This window comes from Oryctolagus cuniculus, chromosome 19 (genome assembly GCF_051225735.1).
Source record: "Oryctolagus cuniculus isolate XC-2025 breed Fujian yellow rabbit chromosome 19, ASM5122573v1, whole genome shotgun sequence".
Lineage (NCBI taxonomy): Eukaryota > Metazoa > Chordata > Mammalia > Lagomorpha > Leporidae > Oryctolagus > Oryctolagus cuniculus.
This window is the reverse complement of record NC_142885.1, coordinates 11,723,963-11,737,572: the sequence shown is the minus strand read 5'-3', so window position 1 is coordinate 11,737,572 and position 13,610 is coordinate 11,723,963. Positions and strand designations below refer to the sequence as shown.

The 13,610-nt window shown below is 58.4% G+C and overlaps 1 protein-coding gene across 1 annotated transcript; it reads left to right on the top strand.

Annotated features, from left to right (window-relative positions):
• Nucleotides 1–9,921: 9,921 nt before the first annotated feature.
• On the top strand, nt 9,922–12,179 carry LOC100340380 (uncharacterized). Its single transcript, XM_089320710.1, has one exon. The coding sequence runs from the start codon at nt 9,949–9,951 to the stop codon at nt 11,611–11,613; it is 1,665 nt and encodes a 554-aa protein (XP_089176836.1). The 5' UTR covers nt 9,922–9,948; the 3' UTR covers nt 11,614–12,179.
• Nucleotides 12,180–13,610: the final 1,431 nt, after the last annotated feature.

Sequence of the window (13,610 nt, the reverse complement as noted above, 5' to 3'; positions counted from 1 at the left end):
GAGGAAAAGAGATAATATTGCGGGGAACCGAACCTTTTATTCTGTAACAGGGTTAGATCCAGAAAGGTCTCTGGACCTTGGACCTACAGGACACAAGACATAGGACATACGCGAAAGGACACAGTCTATAGGACAAAGGACAAAGGCCACTTCATGCTCACAGCCTCACTGTTGAGACCTCACCGAGCCATGAGCAATGTTTCCAAATCAAAGCAGAGATTGTCCAAGGTCCAGAGACCTTTCTGGACCTAACCCTGTTACAGAATAAAAGGTTCGGTTCCCTGCAATATTGTCTGTTTTCCTCTGCTTTATTTTTCTCAACAAGAAAGTGTCAGGTCAACCCTGGAGTGTGAGGAGGAGAGCTGGCACTGGCGTTGGAGGGCAAGGAGGGGAATGGGGCCAAGGCCCTGGAGGGTGAGGAGGGGAGCAGTGTCCGGGCCTGGAGGGCCTTGAGGGGAGTGGGGCTGGGCCATGGATGGCAGCGTGGGGAGTGGAATCCAATCCCTGGAGGTCTAGGAGTGGAGCAGGATCCAGCCCTGAAGGGCCTTGAGGGCAGTGGTGTCAGGCCCTGGAAGGCAAGGAGGGGAAGCAGGGTCCAGCCCTGGAGGGCAGCGAGCAGAGCGTGCCCAGGCCCTGGAGGGCGAGGAGGGGGGCAGTGTCTGGCCCTGGGGTGCCTTGAGAGGAGTGGGGCCCAGCCCTGGAGAGCAGTGTGGGGGGCAGGGCCCAGGTCCTGAAGTGTGAGGAGGAGAGTGGGGTCTGACCTTGGATTGCAAGGTTGGGAGCAGGGCTGAGCCCTGGAGGGAGAGAATTGGAGTGGGGCCCATGTCCTGGAGGGTGAGGGGAATGGGGCGCAGGCCATGGAGGGTGAGGAGGGGTGTGCGACCCAGGCCCTGGAGGGTGAGAATTGGAGTGGAGCCCAGGCCCTGGAGGTCTAGGAGGGGAGCAGGGTCTGGCCCTATAGGGTGTTGAGGATATTGTGGCCCTTCCCTGTTGGGATGCATTGGGAAGGAGCCCGGCCTTGGCGAGGTGCAATTGGTGGGGGCCCAGGCCCTGGAGGGCGAGGAGGGAGTGGGGCCCAGGCCCTGAAGGGTGAGGAGAAGATTGGCGTCCAGCTCTGGAGGGCTTTGAGAAGAGCAGGGCCCGGCCCTGGAGGGCAAAAATGGGAGCAGGGCTAGGCCCAGTAGGACGAGTAGTGGCACAGGGTCTGGCCCTATCGGGCACTGAGGGTACTGGGGCTCGGCCTGGAGGGCTGGGAAGGGAGGGGTGCCCATGCCCTGGAAGGGGAGGAGGGGAGTGTGGCCCAGGCTCCCAGATGAGGGCCAGGATGCCCGGGTCCTGGTGAGCCCGCTGTGTCACAACCCCGTCCTGGTGAGAAGGGGCAGAGGCAGATGTGGTGGTGGGTGAGCCCATGAGCGGGGACTGCAGACGCCACCCTGGGAAGAGTCGGGAGCAGGTGCAGGGCTGCACCCCTGGTTTCCTGGGGAGGGGGGGATGGCCGGTTTCCTGAGAGCGAGCCCAGCAGGTGCCACATGGAACCCTGATGCCACATGGAGTGTCCTGTGTGTGTGTGATCGCAGGGTTTGGTTTCATTTTTTTAGCTTTCTTTTTATTTATTGGAAAGAGTGAAAGGATAGCTATATTCACTGGCTCACTCCCAAACACCCACAACAACTGGGAGCCGGGAGCTCCACCTGGTCTGGGGTGGGAGCAGGGACATGAGGACTTGAGCCCCCGCCTCAGGCCCTGCTGTGACTCAGCAAACATCGCCTTCCACCCCGCTCTGAGCTGGCTGCCCGGGAGGTGCGTGTGGATCTGCCTTTGGTGGGTCATCTGCCCAAGCCTTAATGAGGCCCCGCGGCCCCTGTTTAGGCTTCTCTTAGGGCTAGTCGTGTTCTCCAGAGGTGTTCTACCCCCTACCTGAGGGTCTGGCCCCTGGGAGCTCAGTGCAGAGGTGGCAGTGATCTTGGCGGCCGCGGTGAGCTGTCCCCTGCACTGCGCTCTCAGGACACCATGGCCCCAAGCTCACCACTTCCCCCGCACTGTGCTCCACCACAGCCCCCAGCTCACCATGGCCTGCAGGTCACCACCGCCTTCTGCTCTGTGCTCCACCATGTCCCCCAGCTCACCACTGCCCCCACACTGTGCTCCCCCATGGCCCCCAGCTCACCACTTCCCCCGCACTGTGCTCCACCATGGCCCCCAGCTCACCACGGCCCCCAGAACTGTGCTCTCAGGACACCATGGCCCCCAGCTCACCATTGTCCCCGCACTCTGCTCCACCACAGCCCCCAGCTCACCATGGCCCCCAGCACTGTACTCCTTCACGGCCCCCAGCACTGTGCTCCATCATGGCCCCAGCACTGTGCTCCACCATGGCCCCAGCACTGTGCTCCACCATAGCCCCTAGCTCACCACAGCCCCCAGCACTGTGCTCCACCACGGCCCCCAGCTCACCACTGCCCCCAGCACTGTACTCCACCACGGCCCCTAGCACTGTGCTCCAACACGGCCCCCAGCTCACCACGGCCCCCAGCACTGTGCTCTCACGACACCACCGCCTCCGTGCCCCAAGCTCACCACTGCCCCCTGCACTTGTCTGTTACGCCCTCTCCTGATGCCTGCAGGAAGTCTTATGGCACTGGAGAGACGCCTGGTCTGTTTCCTTTTTTCTTTTAAGATTTATCGTGGGCCGGCGCCGTGGCTCACTAGGCTAAACCTCCACCTGTGGCGCCGGCACCCTGGGTTCTAGTCCCAGTTAGGGCGCCGGATTCTGTCCCGGTTGTCCCTCTTCCAGGCCAGCTCTCTGCTGTGTCCCAGGAGTGCAGTGGAGGATGGCCCAGGTGCTTGGGCCCTGCACCCACATGGGAGACCAGGAGAGGCACCTGACTCCTGGCTTCGGATCGGCACAGGGAGCCTTTGGTAGCAGCCATTTGGGGGGTGAACCAATAGAAAAGGAAGACCTTTCTCTCTGTCTCTCTCTCTGTCTCTGCCTAACTCTGTCTGAAAAAAAAGATTTATTGTGTTATTTGGAAGCGTTTCAGAGAGGGAGAGACAAACAGAGAGAGCTTCCATCCATTGGTTCACTCCCTAGATGGCCCCGGCAGCTGGGGCTGGGCCAGGCCAAAGCCAGGAGTTTCATTCAGCTCTCCATGTGGGTGCAGGGGTCCCAGCTCTTGGGCATCTTCCGGTGCTTTCCTGGGCCATCATCAGGGAGCTGGAGCAGAGGTGGAGTAGCCGGGACCTGAACCAGTGTCCCACAGGATTAAGGACGCACAGGTGGCAGCCTCACTGCTGCGCCCAACACTGGCCCATGGAGCTATTTATCTATTTATTTTTTTGTTGTTGGAAGAGTTAAAGAGAGAGAGAGAGAAGTCTTCATCCACTGGTTCACTCCCTGGTTGGCCACAATAGCTGGAGCTGGGCTGATCTGAGGCCAGGGGCCGGGGGCTTCCTCCGGGTCTCCTGTGCGGGTGCAGGGGCCCAAGGACTTGGGCCATCTTCCGCTGCTTTCCCGGGCTGTAGCCAGGAGCCGGATCGTAGGTGGGCGGCCGGGACTTGAGCTCGTGCCCAGATGGGGTGCTGGGACTGTAGGTGGCGGATTTGCCCACTATGCCACCTGGTGCTGGCCCCAGGAGCGGTTACTTAGACTTGAGACCTGTTGGGGCAGCTTCTCTGTCTGGAGCTTCCACAGTGACCTCTGTGGCCTTCCTGCCCCTCACAGCCTGACCTTGACCTGCCGTTGGTGGACACTGGGGTGCTGTGTGCCCCAGCTCAGGTGTGGGTGGTGCCATGGGCTGGACACTGGGATGCTGTGTCCCTCAGCTCAGGTGTGCGTGGTTGTGTGGGTGGACACTGGGATGCTGTGTCCCCCAGCCTAGGTGTAGGTGGTACTGTGGGTGGACACTGGCATGCTCTGTTCTCCAGATCAGGTGTGGGTGGTTTTGTGGGTGGACGCTGGGATTTCCTGTGTCCAGATCAGGTGAGGGTGGTGACGTGGGTGGACACTGGGAGGCTGTGTCCCCCAGCTCAGGTGTGGGTGGTGTCGTGGGTGGACACTGGGATGCTGTGTCCCCCAGCTCACGTTGGGTGGGGCTGTGTGCTGGATACTGGGATGCTGTGTCCACCAGTTCAGGTGTGGGTGGTAGTGTGGGTGGACGTTGGGATGCTGTGTGATCCCCAACTCAGGTGTGGGTGGTGCCGTGGGGTGGACACTGGGATGCTCTTTTCTCCAGCTCAGGTGTGGGTGGTACTGTGGGTGGACGCTGGGATGCTGTGTGATCCCCAGCTCAGGTGTGGGTGGTGCCGTGGGGTGGACGCTGGCATGTTCTCTGTGTGTTGGAGACTCGTGCTGGGTGCTCTGTGAGGAAATCACAGTTTGCACCAGAGGTCCAGGAGTTTGCAGAGGGGCCCGGCGCTGTGGTGCAGTGGGTGAAGCCGCCCGTGGCCCCGGCATCCCGCGTGGGTGCTGGATCGAGGACGGCTGCCCCACTTCTGTTCCCGCTGCCTGCTGGTGGCCGGGGGAAGCCCTGGAAGACAGCCCAGGGGGTCCATCCCTGCACCCACGTGGGGGGCCCGGAGGGAGCTCCTGGCTCCTGCTCCTGCCCAGCCCATTGCGGCCATTTTGGGACTGAAGCAGCGGACACGAGCCGTCTCTTCACCTCCCTCTAATCTGGCTTTCAAGTAAAGGAAATAAACATAAATCTTTTTGATAAAGAAGTAGTTCACATACCTGCTTATTTTTGCCAGGGGAAACTCAGGATGGTGGGAACTCATGGGATTGCTCACGTGGTGGTGTGCACGGGCAGGAGTGAAGTCATGGGGGGGAACCACGGCTCTGCCATGCCTTCCTGTGCTTCGCTTACCTGAGCTGGACTGGGGGCGTGTACAGGCATGGCTGGCTCCGGCGTGACCACCAGAACCGCATCCGAGGGCAGAGGGATGGGCGGGAGGTTTTTCTAGAGTGAGCCGCCCGGTGTGCAGGGTTCACAGTCGCCACAGGGACTACTCAGCTGCTGGGTGCCTTCCGGCTCCTGGACCTCCACTCCCACCAGGAGGAGCCCTGAGCCCACTGGGACCCCAGCCCCTCAGTCCTGGCCGCACCGCTCTGCCTCCTGTCGCGGACGTTTCGTGGGAGAGGAGCCTGCTGCCTTCTGTGCCAGGCTTCCTTCACTGATCCTGTCATGTCTGTCCATGTGGCCATGCATGTCTGTCCATGGTGGGGTTGTGTAGCGCTATGTGGAGGCAGAGCCTGGGGGCCGTCGCTGCCTTTCAGTTCCTGTGGGTGGGGCTGTAGGAGGCAGGGCCTGGGCTGGGAGATGCAAGGTGGGGGGTCGGGGAGGGAGGGTTGGGGCTGGGGGAGGCAGGGTGGGGGCTGTAGGAGGCAGGGCCGGGGGGTGGGAGATGCAGGGTGGGGGGCTGCGAGAGGCTGGGTGCGGGGCTGGAGATGGCAGGGCCAGAGGCTGGGGGAGGCAGGGTAGGGGGCTGGGAGAGGCTGGGTGCAGGGCTGGGGGAGGCTGGGCCGGGGGCTGCCACCCCACAAAGGAGCTCCCAGCTAGGACCCAAGGTCTTGAAGTGCAGAGCCTGGGTGGTGCAGCAGGGTCAGGGGCGCAGTGGATGAGTGACCCCAGCAGGCAGAGGCCGCAGTGACATCCATGGGAGGATACCATTCCCGGGATGGGGGTAGGAGGGCCACCCGCAGGGCATGGCTCATCTGGCGTAACTGACACAGTCAGGAGCTGTCGCACCGAGGCCGCCCTTGGCCAACACCGGAGAAAGTCCCGGGCCCTGGGGAGCTTGCCACTGATATGGCCTTGGGCCGTGCCCATCCACGGCGATGGAGCCTGGGGCTCTTGGGGACGGATCCTGTGTGCCTCAGCGAGCCCAGAAAGAACACCCCTGGCGCAGTGGGTGTGCACGCGGGAGCAGGTGGCCCCCAGGCTGACTGTGGCTGGCTGGTAGGCAGGGCCTGGCCACGTGTGCCTGGCACTGGTCAACCATGGCCATCCCCCAGGAGGAAGGGCCCAGGCCATGTCAGGCAGCACAGACAGCAGCAGGTCCTCTGCCCTCTGGGGTTTTCCTTATGCAGCCGGGACCACCTGGCCACCCAATCCGGCCACCCACTCTGTAGAAGCCTTCGTACACCAGGACTGGGTCGGGGCCCTGCCCCATCCCTGCACCACCGACCCATTAGCTGCTAGTGTGACAGAGGTTTCAGAGGTCAGCACACGTGTGGGGAGGCCACCGCAGGTGGGCAGCAGTCCCAGCGCCCCCGGTCTCCGTGTCGCCATGGGAGGCCCTGCTCCTGTGTCCGGCCTCAGCCCGGTGGCCCTCCTTGCTCCCTCAGAGGCTCTGTGCTGCAACTGTGAGTGCCAGTGCCAGCACGTGTCAAGTGGGAGCCCTGAGTCCTGGGGTAGGACAACTGGGGTGTCCCTGCACGAGAGAACTGGAGCCGGGTGCTCCCTGGGAGGCCAGCAGTTCCCTTTGTCCTGCCCAGAGCCTGTGCTCACTCCTGCCCGCACCACGGCAAAAGGGACAGTGTCTCAGAGGACATCCCAGTGACCCCGTGTTGACCTCACACTAGTCAGGCCTGCTACGAGACTGACAGGGTGTGAGGTCTCTCCACCCCTGCCAGGAGTCAGCTACAGGAGGAAGGGTTCCAGACATCCCATGGCCTGGGCCAAGCCACGTCCCCTGCTGCAGAGTGTGACATGCAATGGCAGGAGGCTCAGTGAGCAGTGGCTGGAGGTGCCGTGGTGGCCCATGAAGCTGCCACATGGGGGAGGTGTGAGCCACGGCTCTGCCACGTGGTGGGTGTGCTGTCCTCTGCTATCCTCTGGCCTGCAGGGGTGCATTGTGTGAGCCACAGCTCTGCCACATGGTGGGCATGCTGTCCTCTGCTATCCTCTGGCCTGCAGGGGTGCAGTGTGTGAGCCACAGCTCTGCCACCTGGTGGGCGTGCTGTCCTCTACTATCCTCTGGCCTGCAGGGGTGCAGTGTGAGCCACAGCTCTGCCACGTGGTGGGCGTGCTGTCCTCACTATCCTCTGGCCTGCAGGGGTGCTGCGTGTGAGCGGCGTCTCTGCCACGTGGTGGGTGTGCTGTCCTCTGCTACCCTCTGGCCTGTAGTGGTGCAGTGTGTGAGCCACAGCTCTTCCACGTGGTGGACGTGCTGTCCTCTGCTATCCTCTGGCCTGCAGGGGTGCAGCATGTGTTGCGGCGGTTCTGTCCAGGAGCTCCTCATCTAGAACGGGTTTCCCTTTTCTTCTCAGCTGCACCAGCAGGTCCTGGAGGGGCTTGGATGTGAGTTCAGAGACTGCGGTGGCCTGGTCTAGATCCCGGGGGGGGCACGGGTCTACAGGTCTAGACCTTGGGAGGCCTGGTCTGCACCCAGGAGGGCTAGTCTACAAGTCAACACCCGGGACACCTGGCCTACACCCGGAAGGCCTGGTCTACATCTGGGAGGGCTTCATCTGCACACTGGGAGGCCTGGTCTATAGGTCTACACCCTGGGAGGCTTGGTCTAGACCCCGGGAGGGCTGGTCTACATCCCAGAGGGCTTGGTCTACACCCGGGAGTCATGGTCTACATCCGTGAGGCCTGGTCTACATCTGGGAGGGCTGGTCTACATCCCAGAGGGCTTGTTCTACACCTGGGAGACCTGGTCTACACCTGGGAGTCCTGGTCTACCCCCGGGAGGCCTGGTCTACACCTGGGAGGCCTGGTCTACACCCGGGAGGGATGTTCTACATCCCAGAGGGCTTGGTCTACACCAGGGAGGCTTGGTCTGCAGGCTGTTTTTGATCCTATAGGGCAACTTGAGGAAGTCTCTGCTGCCCCTGAACCCTGTGTGGTGCTGGGCCCTGCACTGCTCTGGGGGGCTCCCTGTTGCCCTTCTTCGTGCTCCCCGCTCTGTTGGCCCTGTAGCACCTCCCTGCTCCACCAGCCCGCTGACACTGCAGCACAGAAGGAGAGCAATTGACCTTCCATCCGCTGGTGCCCTCCCCAGATGTGTGCGGGGCTGGGCCAGGCTGGAGCCAGGGCCTCGTCTGAGTCTCCTGCGTGACCATGCCAGGGAGCACCCCAGGTGCATTAGCAGGAAGCTGCCTCGGAGCCGAGCAGCCGGGACTCAGGCCGGGCACGTGGGTGAGGGCGTCCGAAGGCACCCATGGGGGGGACCGGGAGGGAGCTCCTGGCTCCTGATCAGCGCGGCTCTGGCCATTGCAGCCATCTGGGGGGTGAACCAGTGGATGGAAGGCCTCTCTGTCTGTCTTTCCCTCTCACTAACTGTAACGCTACCTCTCAAATAAATAAAATCTTTAAAAATAAATAAACAATTAAATATTAACAAAAGCTAAAAAATGTAATTAATCTATTTGAAAGACATACTTTCAGTGGGGAGAAACGGAGGGAAGGGGAGAGAAGGGGATGGAGAGAGCAAGAGTGAGAACAACACCACTTTCATTTTGAAGATCTCATAAACACGTTTCACAGTCTGCATTGCAAGAACTCAGGAGCCTGGAGGAGCGACAATAGGTCCATTACCTTCCCCAGGACTTCTCCCTCAGGAGGAAGACAGGGGCTGAGTGAGGCTGAGGCTGTAACCTGCTGTTCTATGGGGAAGGAAGCCTGGCTTGTTTGTGCAGTGTCTCCAGCAACATTGTTTCTATTCTCTCCATGTGCTCTGAGTGTTTCACCTTCAGAAGACAAACAGAGCAGCAGGCTGATGGTGGGCAGCACCACCAGAACTCAGTTTGCAAATGCTCAATTCCTCTAAAGGGACACCTTTATGCCTCTGTTTTTGTTTTTGAACATACAAGTACATATGTGTGTGATGAACGTATACATGAGTGAGGGAGCCACCATCTGTTCAAGCCATGACAGAGCTTGGAAATCTTTTGGGACAATGAGCTGAGCCTGCCTGGGCCAAGATGAGCAGTTGACTCCTCTTACTGGACATCTTTAATGGACAGGAACCAAGAGGAAATGAAAAAGGGGGTGGGAATAGAGACTGGGAGGATCGGTGCTTCTATACGTGTATGGAAATAATAGAAAAAGCCTGAAGAGGACTGTGCTAATTTATCAAATCCTAAATACCCATCTCCACCACCAACTTAAGCCAAAAGCTTTTGGGGTCCTTTCTCTTTAACCAAGTAGAAAGTTTCTTGAGAAAACCAGCCTGGTGTGTCCCCCAGCTGTGATTGGTCTAGAGCCTCCTCTGCCCTCAAGGGAGCCATTGTGATGTCATTCCAACTGCCTTAACAGTTCCCTGCTTGGGCTCGGTTCTGGTCAGTTGGCCCAGGAAGCTCTGTGGAGACTGCCTGAAGGATTGGACGACATCACTGGTTTTCCCTTGTCTTGTCATTTGTGGTGTTGTTTTGTCTCGTCTATTAGTTCTCCTTACCGTAGTGGTTCTTTTAGTTTTTCTTCTTTTTTTTTTTTTTTTTTTTGCTATTTTGTCAATTTCTCTCCCCCTCCCATTTTTACATTGTGTACTTGTGTCTTTTCTGTAAATATTTATTTATTTTTTGTTTTTTCTTTCACAGGCTAAATGTACTTGATGCTGTGTTGATTTGTCCTCCTTGTGTTTCCTCCATTTTCTATTTTCTCATTTTTGATTCTTTGATTTAGATAAGACTGTTATAAGACTTATTGATTAGCATTGTTACCATAGTTACCATAGTTGGTGTTGCTTTCCTTCACCATTTTTAGTATTCTGTGTGTTTTAAAACTTTTAATTCTTAATTTTGATACAGTGTTAGTGATTAGAATACCATAGTTCATAGAGTTAGCATTATCTAGTAGAAATATTAGCATATTGAGTTGTTAATTTTGGTTACCATTTAGCTTGTTTGATTTCTATTTGTTTCCCAGTTTTTGTTGTTACTTTAGGGGACTAGTAAGAGTTCCCAGTGTCAGAGTGCAGGGTGGGGGGTGGGGTGGGGATCCCACCATGGAAGGCCTCACCGCCTTCAGCAGTGAGGAGGAGGTCCTGGATGGGTACCAGGTCCTCAGGGTCCTCGGCCAGGGCGGTTTTGGGCTGGTGATGCTGGCCTATCATTGGGAAAGCAGGACCCAGGTGGCTGTGAAGGTTGTGGAGAATGGTGGCCAGCACTCCTGCAGCTTCCAGCAGTTGTGCACAGAAGCAGAAATAATGAAGGGGCTGCATCACCCTCACATCATTCAACTACTGCAGGTCAGGCACACCACAGAGAGGGGCTACATTTTCATGGAATACGCAGTCAGGGGGGACCTTAGATGTTACATGGTAGAACGAGGGTACCTACTGGATGGAGAGATTCGTCAGCTATTGAAACAAATTCTATCCGCTGTGCATTACTGCCATTCGCAGCACGTGGTGCACAGGGATTTAAAGTTAGAAAACCTGCTTCTCGACGCCCACCTAAACATTAAGTTGAGCGATTTCGGTCTCAGCTGCAAACTGGCTGGTGGAGAGCGCCTGAAGAGTCTGTGCGGGACCTTTGCCTACTGTGCGCCCGAGGAATTCTTAGGTGAGGAGTTCTGCGGGTACAAGGCTGATGCCTGGAGTGTGGGCGTGATCCTGTACGCCATGGTGGCAGGCTCACTGCCTTTTGTTGGAGAGGATTGTGTGGAGCTGCGGGCAGCCATCCTGTCTGGATACTACAGAATCCCCCACTATGGAAACCCAGAGCTGTGTAACCTGGTGGACAGCTTACTGACCCGGGACCCTGAGGCCAGGCCCACAGTGGCAGACATCATGGGCCACCCCTGGCTCCATGCAGGACATGGAGCACCTGGAACCAGTGACGAGTTTCTGTTTCTTCCCCAGGAGCAGGAAGTCTGGGAATTCCCATGGGGCCTCTGCCCTCCACTGTGGCTTCATGAATGGGACGACCCCTGGCCCCCTGTGCCACGCTGGGGGATCTCCCAACAGCAGGGCTTCAGCATCCCAGAAATACATGGGCGGAGCCAAGTGGAGCCTGCAGTACCTCCTCAGGGTCCTGAAGCTCTAAGCTCCCTGGAGAACCTGGGATTGAAGCTGGGCCATCAAGCAGGCTCCCTGCCACCCAGGCTCCCAGCCAGTGCCTTGTGCCCAGGACTTCAGCAGGATCACAGCAAAGGGAAGCCCACGCCTCAGGCCATCCCTGGTGCTCAGAGCTGTCCCGCTCTCCAGTGCCTCCAGGGACACTCAGGCTGCAACAGCAGAGCCCGTGAGTGTCCCGCTCTCAGCTCCCAACCACTGGTGCTTGCAGGAGACCAGTCGGGGCAGACTCCTTGCCGCCATGGGACTCCCAGTGTGAGCATCAGTGAGTCCTGCCGGACAGACAGTCCCCAATGGGCGGTGTGGAAAAGGAGCCCCGCTGCCTGTGCAGTCCTCAGCCAGGATGCTCTGACCTCTCTCTCCACCACACTGAGCACCAACAGCAGTGAGGCTGATGGAGAAGTCAGGAGCTGCTCCCCGGGTGCCTCAGAGGAGCAGAGCATCCCAGGAATGCAGCAGCAGGAGGAGCAGGAGGCAGGGACCACAGACAGGCAGGCCAGAAAGGGCAAGGGGCGCCTGGGGATTGGCAGGAGGATCATCCAATGCTTCAGCTGGATGTGTTGTGTCCTGCCAGCCCCAGAGGAAAGCCCTTGAGTGCAGAGAGGAAAGTGGCCTCTCAGTAGCCTCTTGGGAAATGCCCCCGAGGAGGGGCCCTTCCCTGAGGAGTGTAGCAATGAAGGGTAGTCAGGGACTCCTGTCTGGGAGGAGGGCAGGTGAGGAGGCAGTAAGAGAAACTGCAGGCAGAGAGGGAATATATAGTGTTACATTTTTCAGATGGCCATCAGGAAACATGTTTTCATGGTTAGGGGTCATGACCTTTTTCTAACACAGAACATGGTGCTGGATTTTGTTTAGAATATTAATCCATGAACATCACTCCCTAGTTAAACTTCCTGTACCCAGACCTTATTGGGCCCCTCCCTTAGTCCCCCTTCTGGCTTGCAAGAGTATGATTTTCTCACGAAAACCTATTTTGCTTTTTCTCCCTCACCCTCATGATTCGTGTTGGGATTATGTGAGAGAAAGAATGGACTTGAAGTTCCTGCAGCATCGTTGGTGCCGTGACGTGGAGGGACTCAGCTCCATGGGAAAGGTGAGTAAGGCAGACTGCTCCTCTGGTGTTTGGAGAACCCCTGATCTTCTACATGGTCATTTATCTTTTAGATTCCCCAGGTCTCCGAGCCAGTTCAAAGCGATTGGTGTGGGATGCTGGTTGTAAGATACAGGGCCCACGTTGGATGACACTCTTGTCCTCCTCCCACTTTATTCTGTCTTTGATTATTGCCTGCACTCTCTGCTCAGGCGGCTCTCTGCCCTGGGAAGTCTTCTCACCCTGATTTCCTTCTCCAAGCCCAAGTTCCCAGGTCCCTGGATGAGACACTCCTGCGACAACTTAGACCTCCTAGATCTGAACTGAGGAGCCTGCATTGCAGACCGAGGTGGCCTCTCCCATTGAGCTGCCTTCTTGTGTGCCCCAAAGAACTCAGGACCCACATGTCTGGGAAGAAGTCACCTGGCACCTTAACTCGTGCCCATGCTTTCCGTTTTCCTGCCCAGGTTTTTCTTTGCCAAAGAACATGTTGGAAGTCATTCCTTCCCAGAGCCATGCTCCTGAAGGTGACTCCCAGGGAAAATTTCTATCCTTAGGCCACACCCACATTCCCCCTCTGCACATTCAACAGTTCTGCACTTGCCCACCCTCAAACTTTGGCCACAAGAGAGTTAGTTGAGACCCCCTTTGTAGAGCCTCATTTCCAAGTTCAGACATGATGCAGGGACAGCGGGAGTGCCGGAGGACAGAGGCAATGACTGCTAGGGGCAGCGCGAACCTCAAAGACTCAGCGACTCCTGGGAGAATGGGGGGGGGTCCTAAAACTCAGCTGCTGTGGGGGGGCGAGGAAGGAGGAGGCAGCTTCTGGGGTCCACGTGGTGACCTAGTGATTCAGTGGCAGTGGGAGTGCCCAGGGAAGGAGCTGGTGGGGCCTGGGGGCCGTGTGGTGGGGCCTGGGAGTTACAAGAGGGCCCAGATAACCACAGGGGAGCCCAAGAAGAAGTAGGAAGAATCCTCGGGCAATCATAGGGAGGCTGCTGGGGACCGTGCTGGGGGCCCCATGACGGGTGGCTCCTGGTGGCTGCACTGGGGCATAAAGATGTGGCCTCACTCGGTGTGCCTGAGGAAGCAGAAGGAGGCAGCCAAGGCAGGCCATGAAGTGGCAGGTGCTGGGAACCGTGCGGGCTGCCCAATGCTGCAGTGACAGCAGGGGCGCACAAAGACGGAGGCCGTGGCTGCTAGGGACCACCGAGTGACACCAGTGACTTAGTGGCAGCAATGGGAGCCGGGCCCAGCCGCTTAAGGTAAGAGGTGAGCAGGGTAAGGCCCTGGAGGGTGAGGAGGGCAGCTGGGCCAGGTCGTGGAGGACAAGGAGGGGAGCAGGGTTTGGCCCTGATGGTGTTGAGGTTAGTGGGGCCTGGCCCAAGAGAGCAGCGTGCTGAGAGGGGCCCAGCCCTGGAGGGGGAAGAGGAGAGCGGTACCCAGCCCTGGAGGGCGAGGAGGAGAGTAGGGTCTGGCCCTGGAGGGTGAGGAGGGGAAC